The 16,650-nt window shown below is 50.2% G+C and overlaps 1 protein-coding gene across 1 annotated transcript in view; it reads left to right on the forward strand.

Moving 5' to 3' along the window:
• Positions 1-12,398, forward strand: part of LOC119877460 (polycystic kidney disease protein 1-like 1) — a 79,964-nt gene extending 67,566 nt beyond the window's left edge. Inside the window, exons 52-56 of the mRNA XM_038571395.1 lie at positions 155-289; positions 1,920-2,093; positions 5,864-6,025; positions 6,899-7,069; positions 10,858-12,398. Coding sequence (XP_038427323.1) covers positions 155-289; positions 1,920-2,093; positions 5,864-6,025; positions 6,899-7,057 — 630 coding nt within the window. The 3' untranslated portion in view covers positions 7,058-7,069; positions 10,858-12,398. The remainder of the gene's footprint in view (positions 1-154; positions 290-1,919; positions 2,094-5,863; positions 6,026-6,898; positions 7,070-10,857) is intronic.
• The last annotated feature ends 4,252 nt before the right edge of the window (positions 12,399-16,650 follow it).

Raw genomic sequence — 16,650 nt, forward strand, 5'->3', positions numbered from 1 at the left:
TGTGCAGATGGTCGCCTCCCGTCCCGCAGACGTCACACCCAGTGGACACCCACCCGTGGGACGTGCCCCTGGAGCAGGGCTGGCAGGTGCTCGGGCGTCGTGCACCCTCGCTGGCCGGGGTGACCCGCTGACCGGCTCTGTCCTTCTGTCTCAGAGGGTGATGTGGCTGCAGGGGACCCTCTCCTTCCTCCTGACCCTGAAGTGCGTCCACCTTGTCAGCATCCGGGGCACCACGGCGTCCTGCTCCTTCCTGATGCGGCGCTCGCTCGCCAGCGCCTTCGCGGCAGCGGTAAGAGGTCTCCCCGGGAGGCGGGCGCAGGCCGTGCCCTCTCGGCACCTTCTCGAGGGGGACGCAGCCTACGCAGGGCTCTCTCGTGATTCCCCCCCCCCGAATCATCACAACCCCGCATGGCAGGCCAGGGTCCTTCCTCAGAGGCAGGAGTGGGGCACTAACGCCAGTGACACTCCCGACTCTGGCCCTGCACCTGGAGACGCCCCTGCGATTGCCCGAAGCCCACTTGCGAGCTGCTTACTCCCCCTTCCCCACAGAATCGTGCCTCAGTGGGCCTCTGAAGAAAACACACCTGTAGGTGTGGGTGCTTGGACAGCCTGGCTCCCATGCCCGGGGGGTCCAGGGCTCAGCCCCGCACTGGCAGGCTGCTGATACCCAGAATCAGGAGGGCCAGGGCCCCGCGTGGGATGCTGGCCACGTTCTGGGGTGCAGGTGGTTCCGACCTGGTCCCTGGCGATCCTGCCCCACAGCCAGGTTGTCAGGTGGACGAGGGTGCAGGCAAGCTGGCCTGATGTGGTGGTCTGGCTGTCAGCCTCCCAGGGCACCAAGCACAGGTCCCCAGACCCTGCTGGCCTTATGCTCGGTGGCCGGGGCAGGAGAAGCCGACACAGGAGTTGGAGACCTGGCTTCAAGCCCGGCTGCACCTCTCCTAAACCCACTGTCACACCTGCGGGCCGGTTCCCCAAGCTCTCTCTCCAGAAGCACATGGAAGGTGTGTGCCTGGTGGCTGCCCAGGCCCAGAGGTTACGTGTGAGGAGCTTATCTATTAAATTCATCTATATTATAGCCCTTAGCAATACAAGCAGTGCAAAAAAATTAAGAAAAAAAGCTCAGAACATCATGAATAAATTATGTCCAAATTAAGCAGAGAATCCAAACCGTCCAGAAATTACGGGCATGCAGGGAGAGCACCTGCTTGGTCCAGACGCTGGCGGTGCGCGATTCCACTGGGGGAGTAACGGCAAGTGAAGGGAGTGCCCACGTGTTCGTAGGGAGGCCCCGGATGCAGGGCTGGGACAGGGAGCCGGGAAATGGGAGCAGCAGGGGCTTGGGGGGTGCAGCCGAGGAGGGTGCTGCGATGGCCAGGTCCGCCCACCGGGGCCGTCTCGTGCTGGTGCATTAGATACACACACGTGCGCACACACACTGGGCCCCGGGTTCAACCCCAGGCTCCCAGGCCAACAACCGACCATAAAATGTCACCTGAGCTAAACTGAACTCTCTTTGCTCCGTAAGTGGTTTATTTTACCGGGGCCTTGCTGGGCGCTGGGCCACGGGGCGGGTGACAGGGCCAGCCCCTGGGACAGCGCGGCTGCCAGCAGCAAGGGCACAGGGCAGGGAGAGGCAGGAGGGATAGGCACCCTTCCCCACTGAAGATGGAGGAGGAGCAGGGTGGGGGGCTCTGGGGGAGGGTCAGGGGAGGGGGGAAGGGGGCGGGGAGGAAGGGGCCGTGAGCAGGGCCTCAGAGGGCACGCACCAGGAGGAGCCAGGCCACGAGGGATGACATGACCAACACTCCAATAACTGCTTCTCCAACCTTCTTGTTACTGTAAAGCTCTGGAAGCCTGCAAGCCTGTCTTAGGCTCTGTGGGCCCAGGGCCCGGGGTCACGGTCTCTCTCCCTGCAGCTGGCAGGCGTCCTGGCGCTGGCCGCGCACAGCCACTTGCGTGCGGTGCCACCGGGCACCCTCACAGACTTCTCCCGAGGCCCGCGGTCCCGTCTTTCCAGGTCCGACCTGCAGGCCCCAGCCTGGTGCTGCGGGGCCCTCTTCATGGTGATGAGCACCGCATGGTTGGGAATGGTACGTGCCTGTTGCCCAGACTCTGAAGTCAGGGTGTGCCTGGGATCCACCTGCCGTCGGGCTGACCTTCTCCTTGGTCCGTGTGCACATTCCCACGTGGCCATGGCTCCCTGAGGCCACTGCCCTATGCTGGGCAGGGGCTGGACATGGCTGCAACCTGAACAGGTCCAGCAAGACCAAGCATTCCAGGGAGCTGCCTCCTCCAGGGAGCCCCCGGCCCTCTAGGCACCGAGCCACACCCTGTCTCTTTCCCAACCTCCTCTCACACTTGCTGCTAACTTGCCTTATTATTTCAATCTTCCCACCTTATAAGGGTTGCAGTCTATCGGCTAGCCTTCACTGGACAGGTTCTCTGGCCTCAGGGCTGCATTAGGAATGGGGCTCCCTGTTTCCCAGCCTCCTATTGATCCGTCACTTGCAAATCTAGTCATGTACACACACACACACACACACACACACCATAAACTCAGACTTTGACAATGCTCAGACCTGAGCCCTTTGTTTCTTTCAGTGTTCCTAGCTTCCTACTCACTGCTCATCCATCTACCTAGTCTTCCATCCATCCATCCACCCACCTGTCCACCTACCATTCATCCATCCATCCATCTATACATCCATCCATCCATCCATAGACCTATTGATCCATCCACCCATCCATCTACCATCCATCCATCATCTACCATCCATCCATCCATCCTTAGACCTATTCATTCATCCACCCATCCACCTACCATCCATCCATCCATCCATCCATCCATCCATCTACCATCCATCCATCCACCATCCATCCATCCATCCATCATCTACCATCCATCCATCCATCCATCCATCCATCCATTCTTCCGTCCATCCATCCAGTCATCCACCCACCCACCCACCCACCCACCTATCCTCCATCCGTCCACCTATCCATCTATCCATCCATCCATCCATCATCTATCCATCCATCCATCTATCCATAGACTTATTCATCCATCCACCCATCCACCTATCATCCATCCATCCATCCTTCCTTCCTTCCTTCCATCCATCCAGCCACCCATCCACCCACCCACCCACCCACCTATCCTCCATCCATCCACCTATCCATCCATCCATCCATCCATCCATCCATCCATGATCCATCTACCATCCATCCATCCATCCACTCATTTGTTCAATCATGCGCCCATTCAACAATTACTTAAAGAACACCTATTCTATTCAGGCAATGGTGAAACAAACATAGGAAGACATGGTCCACAGTCCATAGAGGAAGACACGTGTATAAACAAAGAATTATAGCAATTTTTAGATTTTTGATACATTTCCTTTATTGGATATGTGATTTGGAAATATTTTTCCCATTCTGTGGCTTGTCATTGTCATTCTCCTAACAGGTTTTTTTGTAGAAGTTGTTAATATTTATAAAGGCCAATTTATCAATTTCTTCCTTTATAAATTCTACTAGTGTCCTATCTGAAAATGAATGGCAACCTCATGGTCACATGCGTTTTCTCCTATGTTTCTCTTGGAAGTTGTTTAGTTTCATTCTTTACTTTTTTAAGATTTTATTTATTTATTCATGAGAGACACAGAGAGAGGCAGAGACACAGGCAGAGGGAAAAGCAGGCTCCCTGTGGGGAGCCCAATGTGGGACTCGATCCCAGGACCCCGGGATCATGACCCAAGGCCAAAGGCAGACACTCAACCACTGAGCCATCCAGGCATCCCTGTACCTCCATTTGTTTAGGTCTTTGTTGTTTTTCTTCAGTGTTTAGTAGTTTTTAGCAAATTGTATGCAATTTTACTTTATTTAAGATTTATTTATATTTATTTGAGAGAGAGAGTGTACATGCAGGGGATAAAGAGGGGGAGAGAATCTCAAGCAGGCTCCCTGCTGAGCACAGAACCCCACATGGGGCTCAATCCCAGGACCCCAAGATCATGACCTGAGCTGAAACCAAGAGTTGGCTGCTTAACCAACTGAACCACTCAGGAGCTCCACAAATTATCTGTGGTTTTAGAACCTAACTAAAGCTTCCTCAAAGAGTAAGGGAAATAGCGACCACTTCGTCCTCCTGAGGAGACCAGGACATCCTCACACAGAAGAAGGGATAGTTGAGGTGGCCTTTAGGCGGATGAGAGGGACCAGCCCATGGAGACGCCTGGGAGCGGCATCTGTAGTCTGGGGTGGAGGGCTGGGGGTGCAGCATAAGAACAAAGGTGGTGGTGAAGCCCATGATGGAGCTCAGGGTCAAGCAGATGTGGTTTGGGTAATGATGCTTGGAGCCAGGTGTGGCGGGCACTGAATGTCATGCTAATATCATGAGGTGCTTGGACTTTGTCATTAGGAGCAGGAGGGCGGTGGTGCCCAGCGTCTCTGAGTGCAGGAGCAGGGACGCATTACCACAGGCTCCTGTGGCTGGGAGGGCAGGAAGCCTGCTGCCCACATATGCTATCTGAACGGACAGTGTCCTGTGCTCAGCACCTAGGTGTCCCTGCGGGGTTCTGGCCCGTTGCTAGGGCTCAGGGATTTAGGGCTGATGCAGGAAAAAGATATGACCACGAGAGACAGTAACCCACACGAGCTCTATGTGGCCACATCTTGACAGGCGTCGTGGCAGGAGACCATCCAGAGGCTGTGTCTCAGGGCCACCATCAAGAAGGGGGAGGAGGGGGATCCCTGGGTGGGGCAGCGGTTTGGCGCCTGCCTTTGGCCCAGGGCACGATCCTGGGACCCGGGATCGAATCCCACATCGGGCTCCCGGTGCATGGAGCCTGCTTCTCCCTCTGCCTATGTCTCTGCCTCTCTCTCTCTCTCTCTGTGACTATCATAAATAAATTAAAAAAAAAAAAAAGAAGAAGGGGGAGAAGGCCAGGGGGATGTGGAGGGGACCTGTGCGCGTCTTTCGTGGGTAGATGGCGCCCGGCAGCAAGTGGGAAGGCTGAGTCGGAGCGCCCAGGGGCAGCAGCGTCTTGGAGTCCTGGGAAACAGCTGTCCCTGAGGTTCTGCAGAGTATGCAAAGCAGGCTCAAAATGGCTCAAACTTTGCTTGTTTGGACTATTTTTACAACAGTTGAATGCATACAACTTTGAGTTTTGTGCCCACAGGCTTTTTGACCTAACAGGTCTCAGCCTGCAGTCGAGAAAGGAACAAGCTGGGCTGCTTTGCAGAGGCCCCGTGAGGTCGTTTCCCTGCCTTGCGGGGTAGGGGGCGGGGGTAGCTGCCCCCAGCCTGGAGGGGCTGCAGAGCACCTTGAAGCCAAGTTTGCATGTGGAGATGTCCACCCTGTTGACCATCTTTGTCCTCAACTGTTAGACACTGAAAACACCCTTTATAGAAAAATGCTTTTGCTTTCTTTTTTTTTAAAGATTTTATTTATTTATTTGAGAGAGATTGAGAGTGAGAGAGATCACAAGGAAAAGGGAAAGGAAGAAGCAGGCTCCCCACGGAGCAGGGAGCCTGGCGTGCGGTTCGATCCCAGAAGCCTCGGATCATGATCTGAGCTGAAGGCAGAAGCCTAACCGACTGAGCCCCCCGGGTGCCCATAAGATCCATTTTCATTACTGAATTCATCTTGTTGCAATTTAGTTCAACGCATGAGAGATATTTCCTGACTTTTTTGCTAAGCAGTTACCGTCTTATTAAAAGGTGATAGAATAGCATCATCAGTTATAATCTCCATTTTATAGTCTATCACATTAGGAAAGCCATGTTTTGGTTGATAACATGAAATTTGTCTGTTTTTTTTTCTTTTCTTTCTTTTTTTTTTTTTTATTCTCCCCAGCTGAGAGGTTCCTTCACGACTCTTGCTCAAAGAAGGAAATCTTTTCAAAGCCAGTCTGTTGTGAGACTGGCAGACGTGACTGCCTATGTGCGGACAGAGGCCCTGGCCTGGCTGGGACTGGAAAGGCCACAGCAGGAAGAGGCCGAGATGGTCGAGAGTCATGTAAGCTGTGGGTCTTGGGCCGGCAAGCATGATGGCTCATCCAGATGATGCTTTCCTTGCACAGCGTTGCTTCTGGTTATTTAAGTGTGATTGTGCTTCTTTGCTAAGTGTTGTTGCAAAGCCGTGGCTTTTCCAGTTGAAATTCTAAAGCACTTAGCAGATTAGAAGCACAGTCTCTTCCATTAGCTCATGATATCCTTGGATGACCCTGTAAGGTTAGAAATGGGGTTTAGGACTCTGGCCTCTGCTAACACAGACTCCCCCCCCCACCCCCACCCCCCCCCGCCCCACACTCTGTCCCTGCAGAGCAACCATTTGCTTTCGGTTTCTGCCACCAGGGCCAAACTTCTCCCCAAACATGAGGACTTAGCACAGGGTCTGAGCCTAGTCACCCCAACATGAATGTAAGCGAATCAAAGCAGACCACGGCACACTGAAGGCCAGGCTACTCCTCTGTGACTGATACTTGGGCATCACTCAGTACAGGTCCAAAGCCAATCATGTGCGATTGTGATCTTGGGCATTTTTATAGGGCTTCACTCTTTATCATATATTTTACCATCCCTCATTGCCTTTAAATCCACGGTACAGTCCTCATATGGGCATTCTGAACCCCAACATTCATCTGCGTGTGACCTGGGGAGTCAGGGACTAGTGTGCACACCTGTATGTGCCTGGGGCATCAGGGAACAGAGAGCTTAGAATTCCGGCCCAGCACCCAGGCCTCTGACTCCAGGATCCAGTTAGCTTTCTAACAAAGCACAATGCCATCTAAAGTCAGTATCATAAAATACTTCAGAAAATGAGGGGAAAAGAAAAAAAAAAAAAACAGTTTCTTGAAGGCATTCACTAATCTGATTTTCTTTGCTTCAGAATTACTACCTGGATGACGTTTCTGATCTGCTGGATGAGCTTCTGTCAAAGATTCATGCTTTGTCTGACAGCCTACAGCTTCCTCTTCCAGAGCAGCAATTCTGTGATATGCGAGAGGCCAGGGCAAAAGGTCATTCCTCAGCGGGTATTTCTGCCTAACAAGCCACTGGGGTAAGCAAATGAGAAATTATTTTTATCACTCTTCTTTGTAGCAAGAATGTTTTTTTAAGTTCTAAGGAAGGTATGAACTGGTTGCTGTTCTAAATCATGAGGTTGATTTGCATAAATATTTCCTCTGGGGAGGTAAGCTGGTAGGCAGGTGTGCTCTGGCCAGAACTAAAGAACTACTTAATAATGGAAAAGGTGTCACATGACTTCCAGCTTATAATGGTGGCAGAAATATCTCTGTGCTCCCTTACCTCTGATTACAGCTGGGATCCACAAAAATACTGAGAAACAGAAGTGGGAATTCCATCTTCCCAGACACCAGGAAATATCCATGCCCCAGAACATGACCAAGAAGCCCCCAAGTGGTGGCCACTGCAGAGAAAATTAGACCAAAAGGAGAGAGGACCCTGCCATTTCCAAGAGCACACAGAGTTCTCCAATCTCAACAGCACACAAAGGCCCCTGGTTTGGAAGAAAAGAGAATACAACACAGAACAGCTAAAAGAACCCCTTGGAACACAAGTGTTGAGGACACAGGGCTGATGGGAAGCCATCTGTTGAAGAAACCATCTGTTGATGTGGTAGCCAGAGAAAGGCTGTTGGTGGCCCACAGACCTGGAGCCACACAGACACACATGCTGGGGTAGCCACACAGTGAAAAGACAGGTGAGCATGGGGCTCCAGTGTGTTCTCAGGGGGTTCCCTGAGATCCAGAGAGACTCTGTGGAGCCCAGACCAGCCACAGTCACAAAACCCAGTGTCATGGGCGTGCTCCCTGGCCACTGTGGGATGGACCCCTTCGTGCAGAAGTGGGCACTCATAACAAACTCAAATCATCATGGGATGATGTGTCATGCTACCCAAGAAGTAGTCGTTAAAGATGACCGTGAGGAGGACCAGGCCTAAAAAGGATTGCCACACACAGGTCAGAGCATAGGCATGATGTTCTCCACACACAAGACTAAATGCAGGGATCCCTGGGTGGCGCAGAGGTTTGGCGCCTGCCTTTGGCCCAGGGCGCGATCCTGGAGACCCGGGATCGAATCCCACGTCGGGCTCCCGGTGCTTGGAGCCTGCTTCTCCCTCTGCCTATGTCTCTGCCTCTCTCTCTCTCTCTGTGACTATCATAAACAATAAAAAAAAAAAAAAAATTAAAAAAAAAAAAAAAAAAGACTAAATGCACAGAGAAGTCACTTCTCTGAAATAAGAGTACAGAGCCAAGATGTCAGAGCTAAAGAGTGTTTGGGAGCACAAAGGGGAATTGACAGAGTCGAGGAAAGAACGGGAACAGATGCCAGAAACACAGGCTGAGCAAAAGGAAAACATAACCGAGTCACAAAACGGAGAGTGGAGGATATGGATGGCAAGTTTGAGAATACTCCACAAAATAGGATCTAAGAAACAAAAAGTTAAAATTGATTTTAGGGGAAATCATACACATAGAAGTCAGACAAAAAAGAAGTCAAAGAAAGGGCGTGTGTAACTAGTGTCTGCCTCTCCCTCACAGAGAAGGAAGTTTGAGCAGAAAAGAAAAATATTTAAAGATATAATTTACGAAAACTTTCCTGAACTAAAGATATAGATCTATATATTTAAAGAGTGATTGTATCCCAGGGAAGAAATGGATTCTGTGGATTCCAATCTATTAAAACAAGAACCAATCCTAATAAAGTAACTAAAGAAATATCTTACTGACATCCAAATGCCTTCCCTCCTCCCGAAAATCAAGTCACTTCCAAGTAGTTAAAATTTTTTAACGGTTATTTACTAATTACTATTTAAGTTATGAGAAACTACTTAAATGTATATGCCAGTAGAAAACTGGGCAAATGATAGGAAAAACAGAATTGTTACAGAATAGGAAATATGGCATCCATATTTGAACTTTGAAGAGAAAGAATCTATTAAAAAAAAAAAGCACAGGTGCCCCTTACTATCTTTGTAACATGAAATAATGGAAAGGCTCAATACAAAATTTCAGAAGAAAGATGATTCTGTGCATTTGTATTCATTCACACCGTGAGGTCAATGATATTATTTCTAGATTATAGAGTTAAAACAAAGGACAATGTATACCACTAACTTAGCGCTCAGAGGAAAATAGGGCATGTTATGGAGTAGCAGCCAATGAAAGTGAAGTAAATGTGTCTTCAACTGAAATCATCAGAAAAATGTGGACGTGCACAAATGCACATGCACACACATACACACATGCACACATGCGTGTACACGCACATTCGTACATACTCATGCACACGCATGCACACATATGTATACACGTGCATGCATGCACGCGTACACTAAGTAAAGCTAGAAGGAAGGAATTTGTAAGATGAAATGCAATTTAATTAAATCAGCTAAAAATAACCTGAGAGGAACCTTATAACAGTGGATAAATTCTCAGCTAATATATAGCTAAATATGATGGAAGAAAGTACAAGAAATGCACAGAATAAAAATGAGAAAGCAAAAGTTAGGGGAATTAAATGAACTATAAAATATTTGGAACATGAAAACAGCCCTCAATGCTCCGACGAGCTGACTCGTCGGACCAAAGCTGCAAGCCCTGTGTGAAGACTGTCCTTTCTAAGGCATCTTGGCTCAGATGGTCCCACAGGGGACATAGGATCAAACTGTTCCGAGACACTTGAGTTCAAAATGTCCTTTGAACGGTCCCAGACTGCAGAGACAGAGAGAGCTTCCAGGTGTGCTTCTGCAGGACTAAGTGATGTGTTGACGTCAAAACCGGGCAGCAACATCTCTAATTCAGAAAGACAAAACAACCACATGCCAGGCCTTATTGATTTTGATACCAGAATACCTAAATCCATAAAATGAATGAGCCCTATTCATGAAACCAAGGATTCCAGGGAACCAGGCCCAAAATACGGAACCTCTTCTCTCGATCGGAGGAAGGTGGGCAGCGTGCAGCTCTGTGGTTTTAACCACATTTCACATCTCATTTCACACCCTGGATTGCCAGAGAATTGGATAGAACAGGTGGCTTTCTATCACAAAGTTGCTGAGTCACATCCAACTTCTTTATCATGAGAATCTTGAAAAGCATATAAATCGAGTTTATTTCTAAAATACATGGAGCAAGTTAAGGGTTGACTCAAGAGATCATTTTCATAAGATGAACAAGCAAGTATTCGACCAACATTTATGCTCAATAGGCTGAGCATCCTGCACGGTGAGTGGAGACGGTGGAGAGAGGACGTTCCTGCCCCTCCTCCTGGAGCTGGTGGCGTCCAGTGAACAGGGCAGTGAGGCTGCCTTCCAATGTGGTGCCAAGTGCATACTGATCCTGATTCCCTAGAAGCAGGTTTCTAGAAATCATAAAACAGGACTTTAGGAATTTAGCATTTTCTCAGAAGAATATCATCATGATTGGAGGTCATCCTCTTTATTAAGAATGTAATCTTGCTGAGATGCTGGCTCACTCAGTCAGCAACTGAGCGACTCTTGGTCTCAGGGTCACAAGTTCGAACCCCACAAGTTCAAACCCCACATTGGGTGTGGGAGCTTCCTGCACCCTGACCAGCTGGCCCAGAACAGGAGAGAACCAGGACGGTGGTCGGCATTGGAGCAGGCTGGGCCGGACCTCGCAGGACAGACCCCTTTTGTATGATGTGATCTCAGGAAACAACCCATTTGAATTTCCTAACTTCGGGGCAGCTGTTTTTCATCTTAGCCATTAATGATTAAGATTTGTATCATAAACTGGAAGAGTTGGATGCCTGGAGCTATCAGAACCACCTACAAATCACATTGTTCTTTGTCTTTTCCAGGTGAGTCAGTGCAGCGACATGCGGTGGGGCTGCCCCCCTCTGCACTCCTCTCGCCCCCCCCTCCCCCCTGCGTGGTGACCGCAGGGTGCCTCGGCTGCATTGATCCACCCACGGGGAGAGCCGCACCCCAGCGGTGCTTCTCGCTGAGCAGAAGGACTTTGCCCCCAAATTCTTAATTCTTAATTCTTCCTGATGTGCGAGCCCCGTTGCCACCCCACCCCACCCCACCCCGGGGACACGCTGCTTTGCAGGGATGGCCAGGCCACTGAAATTTCGATGCAAGTGAGAGATGCCAGAGCAGCTTTTCCTGCATATTTTCCTGTGGATTCACCTTTATGAATTTGGTTACGTAAGGCAGGAACATCCAGAAGGTCAGAAACACCCTGGCCTCAAGCTATAGTCTGCCCCAGCGGGTTTGGTCCTTTTTTACAAAGAAGTGTTAATTCCTTAGCACTCGCCTGCCAGGAGGGACACTGGGCGTTTGGTGTGACCGCGGAGGATCCACACTCACTTTCCACATCGGGGTCCTCGTGACTGTGGACGTGGGTCTGCCGAGGAGGCTGGCACGCCGGCGCCCGTGGCCCCTGCTTTCAGGGAGGTTTGTGTGTGCGTCCTGCGAGTCAGTGACAGTTAGGACACAGGGAGCCATCAAAAGGGTGGATTTTCTTCCTACTTCTTCCCTTAACTTTGCCAGTTTGCGGGCGAGCTTAGGAGATACTTAGAAGACCTGATTTTCCTTAATACGGACCGCCTACAAATGTCACAGAAACCTGTCCGGGAAGTTTGCTCAGCTCCCTTCTCCCACCCAGGACTTTTTGTGGTCATAACTGGGTTCTGTAAACCCAGCTTTCTGGGCTCATGAACACTCAATACTTGAATCCTTGAGAAGAAAACGGGTTATGAAGGGTTTGGTTTGCTTAAGGAAATATCCACTCAGCCTGAGCACACGGAAAGTTTGGGCCCCCCAGAGAGGCAGACAGGACTGGTGGGGGAGCACCTGCTGAGTGAGGGTCAGAGGCCAGTGGCGGGGGGTGGGGGGCTTGGGTAGTGACTTCACTCCTGAGCCTCAGTGTCCTCCCCGGTAAAGGAGGCTCTCCCGGTGCCTAAATGTGTGGTGCTCCTCACGGGCTTCACATATAATCACTCAACCTGGGTTTTCATTTGTTCACCAAGAGATGCAGCGGGCACAGCTCCAGGGGCTGCGGGTGGGGGTCCACTGATGTCTGTGTCCACCAAGAAGACACAGTGTTCCTGAACTTGGAAAATGCACATCTCAGAACTGGGGGCAAAGTTCTGAGCAACGGATCTGCAGGACGAGGCTGTGAGGGGCCACTCAGGATGCAGATGCTGGATTACAGTGAGGTCTTGGGGTGCCCGGCTGGCGGGGTTGGTGGAGCACGTGACTTTGGATCTCACGGCTGTGAGTTCAAGCCCCACATTAGGTGTAGAGATCACTTAAGAATAAAATCTTTTTAAGGGAGAGTAAAGAATAAAATTAGGGGGCGCCTGGGAGGCCCAGTTGGTGAAGCATGTGCCTTCAGCTCAGGTCCTGATCTCGGGGTCCTGGGATTGAGCCCCATGTGGGCTCTGTGCTCAGCAGGGGCGTCTGCTTCTCTCTCTGTCCCCACTCCCACCCTCTCTGTCCCAGATAAATAAATAAAATCTTTTTAAATAAATAAATGAATAAAATGAGGTGTCCTGGGAAGAACGTGCTCCCCTGTAACTCCCAAGATCCACTCGGTCTGGAAGCAGGAGATTTGTCCTGGATTTGACTGAAGTGACTCAGCATTCCTGCTGGGCAGCCCGTGAGCTGTGTCTCCCCCTCTTCTCACAGTGTTTTCTACAGAACCGACTGCCCAGTAAATATGTAGCCATCAATTACTGGCAAAAAAGAAGCTACCGGAATGTGGATACGGGTAGAAAGAGGCAAAATAACCAGGGCAGGATGTTCATACATGATTCCAAGTAGATGTACAGGAGCGCTCCAGTGAACTATTCTTGTAATTTTTTTTTTTTTTTTGTAATTTTTCTTATACGTCTGAGATGATTTCCAAATGAAAAGCTTCGGGGGCACCGGCCTGGCTTGATTGACGGAGTGACTCTTGATCTCACGGTTGTGGGTTCGAGCCTCACACTGAGTGCAGAGCTGACTTAAAAAAATAAGAAAATAAACAAAAAGTCTCTGTTGACTCATTCAACGGCAAGATGACAACACTCTAGAGTCACAGCTACGGGTGTGATTAGTTGTGATGGTTCTTGTTTTTTTCCTAAACTTTTCTCCATGCCCAAGTATATTTTGGAATTTTTCCCTTCCATGGACACCACAAGAAAAGCTAATTAAATTCAAGAGAACTATTCAGATGTGATTTGCAAACACATACTACATTAGAGGTGGAAAGAACCAGACGGAAATGTTCGAGCAGACAGTCTTCAGAGATAAATGTCCTCTGCTCTCGGGATTATATTTAAGTCTGCCCGTGATAACTTCACAAGACGGAGCGTTGTTGTTGGGCTTGATTCATTCCTTCCGGGCAGACTGAGCTCCGGCAAGGTTGAAATATTATTGTTAATCCCTTTTTATTTAGATGTGCGCTAGAGTAGCATTTGAGACACGATGGATATAAACCAGGACTTCTGCGTTACTATGAAGACATAATTTATTTACTCGAACCAAATTATCTCGTAGGGGGAGCCAAGGAAGTTGAATTCCTCAAGACTGAACTACGCTGTCAGCTGGCTTCCTTCCGGAGAAGTTTCTGCTTTAGCTAAAGAGTCTTTCAAACCACAGTTATTTCCCAAAATAATAAGCAAAATGCTGCATTTGTCTGCTGGGGCGGCGGCAACAAAACCTCCGGAACATGAATGTACTGTGTCACGGTGGGGGGGGGGGCCCGGATCCGAGACGCGGTGCCGCTTGGCCTCGTGGCCTCTGAGGGCGCAGGGGTGGGGGTAGGGGTGGGGGAGGCCGGGTCTGCTCCAGGCCGCCCCCCGCCCCCCCGCCCCAACGCCTCAACCAGGGACCCCGCAGCTCTGGTTTCCCTGGCGTGACCCCGAGCACATACCTCTATGTGTCTTAAAAGGACGCGGTTTCCCGGGGTTGGAGCCCACCCACGGGATCTCATCTTGATGTGATAATCTGCAGAGTGAGGTCCCATCCGTAGGCCCTGGGGTCGGCATCTGGATGTCACCCCCAGGTGTGGAACCCATCACACATACCTTTGAATAGCTGCAGCCATTTGCAGACAAGGGCCCTGTCGTTTTAATTAATTTCAGCTTTTTGAGGAATTGCACTTGGGTGACAAAAGTAACACAAAAACTTCACAGACTTTCTATTTTTTCACTCTGCACAGATCCTCCTGTAGAGAGGCTTTCATAGAACGAACGTTTGCATGTTAGGACCCGTTGATTATCACAAAAACTACAGAAGAAATGAATCATCTGAGTTCTTTCACTCTGAAAAAGATCAGGTAATAACCAAAAGTGAATTCTTTTTTGCCCCTTGAAATGGCAGTTTAAGGGGCACCTAGGTGGCTCAGGTGGTTAAGCACCTGACTCTTGGTCTCATCTCAGATCATAATCCCAGGGCTGTAGGATCCAGCCCCAAACAGTTGGGCTCTGAGCTCAGGGGGGAGCCTGCTTCTCCCTCCCCCTGCATCCCTTTCCCTGGCCCACGCACTCTCTCTCTCTCTAAAATAAATACATCTTAAAACAATACAGGAGCATGACTGGGCCTCCCCGTGAAACCACACGGGTGTCTGTGCGCCACACCTTTAGCAAAGGACTGGCCCCATCCCCCAGTGGCTGGGAAGTAAGTGTCTACCCTGGTAGATTCTAGTGAACTGGCTGCCCTCGGGGTGCCCTCGGGGTGCTGCCTCAGGGATGGGTGCTGAGGAGCTCATCTCACATCATGAAGTCAAGGGGTGAGGCAGGAACTTTGAAGGGGGAGCCAAGGGGAGAGGAAGAGCAGAGGCTAGAACTTCCCTGCCAGACCCCACTCTCCCCTCCTGGCATCTCCTACATCTTTCTTGAGTGGAACAGAAAGGGCCCTAATTACAGCAGGCGTGGTGGCTGTGCCAGGCCCAAGCCGTGTCACCACTCACCGCCCAGTGTGGGGATTTACTGGACCAGATTTGTAGACTGGGGACCCCTGTCCCCGGCTGACCACCTTCTCCCCGATGTCTCCCGCTGTTGTGGATCGTCTACGTGCCAAACTGGCTGAATGGCACTAAAATACTGGCCTTCGGCCTCAGAAAGGTAGAGGCCCTAGGGAGGCTTTCTGTGCAGCAAGCAGAGCTCGGCCATTTTCCGGACATCTGTGCTGACTCTGGCAGCTTCACCTTACTGCTTGTCGTTTGCACCATCTTCCTGGCCCCGAGGTCGGGCAAGGAGCAAGGAAACTTGGTTGTCGAATTTCAGGAATGTGGGCTGACCTTCGAATGACCTCAGCAGGCCCAGGTTTTGCTCCTAAGGCTGTGGGTGCCAAAGTGCATAATCCTCACGGGTTGCTGGTTTCTTGGATGCTGAGTCAGCGGAGAGGGATGGCTGTGCCAGGTAGCGGCAATGGTCAGGACGGTGCAGGTGGGCCAGAGCGACAGACACAGAGATCACAGGGGACAGAACGGAGAATCCAGAAATAGAGCCACGCAAACAGGCCCAACCAGTTTTTGACGGGAGTGCAAGATAATTCAGCGGAGGAAGAACAGCTTTCTCAACAGCGGTGCTGGTGCAATTGGACAGTCAGAAGCAAGGAAAAAAAAGAGAAAAATAGTGCTTCAACCTGCAATTCACATCTTCTACAAAAATTAACTCAAAGTGGATCAGGGTCTTAAATGAAAAACATAAAGCCATAACATTCTTGAAAAAAGAGCCAAAGAAACACATCAGCACAATTCACAAGATCAAAACCAGAAGCTTTGCTTTCTACGCTACCCTGTTTAAAGGGCAAACGACCATAGATTGCAAACCGCAGTCAACAGAGGACTAGTATCTAGCATATATAAAGAACTCTCAGAACTCCATAATAAATTACAAGAAATCCAATTAGAAAACAGACCAAGGGACACCTGGGTGGCTCAGCAGTTGAGCACCTGCCCCTGGCTCAGGGTGTGATCCTTGGTCTCAGGATCGAGTCCCACATTGGGCTCCCTGCATGGAACCTGCTTCTCCCTCTGCCTAGGTCTCTGCCTCTCTCTCTGTGTCTTTCATGAACAAATAAAATCTTTAAAAAAAAAAAAGAAGAAGAAGAAAGAAAGAAAGACCAAAACATGATTGGACAGTTCACTGAAGAGAACGCCCAGAAACTTGGGAGAAGCCTCAGCAGCCGCCAGGGAGATGCAGAGTGAGACCATGGTGAGGCATCACCCCACACCCATAACAGTGGCTCAGGGAAGAGCAGTGACTCTACACAGGGTGCGGATGCAGAGACCAGGTCTCTCATTCACTGCTGGTGGGAATGTAAAGTGGCACAGCCCCTCTGCAAAGTACTTAGGCAATTTCTTATAAAATGAAACATGAAAACTTAGGATCTGGGAATGGCACCAGAAACGATACATTTATCCCAGAGAAATGGAGACCAGTGTTCACACAAAGCCCTGTGCATGAATGCCCCTAGCTTTATTGTGATACCCCGAAGCAGGGAAACCTCCCCATAGCCGTCACCGATGGAACAGCTAAACCGTAGGGCCTTTGTCTGTGGAATACTACGCAGCACTGAGGAGGAACAGGCTCTCTGTGTGTGCAGCACCAGGGTGGGTCTCAGAGAATTCTGCTGCCTGCAAGGGCCAAGCTCAGGGT

Source organism: Canis lupus, chromosome 24 (assembly GCF_011100685.1).
Source record: "Canis lupus familiaris isolate Mischka breed German Shepherd chromosome 24, alternate assembly UU_Cfam_GSD_1.0, whole genome shotgun sequence".
Lineage (NCBI taxonomy): Eukaryota > Metazoa > Chordata > Mammalia > Carnivora > Canidae > Canis > Canis lupus.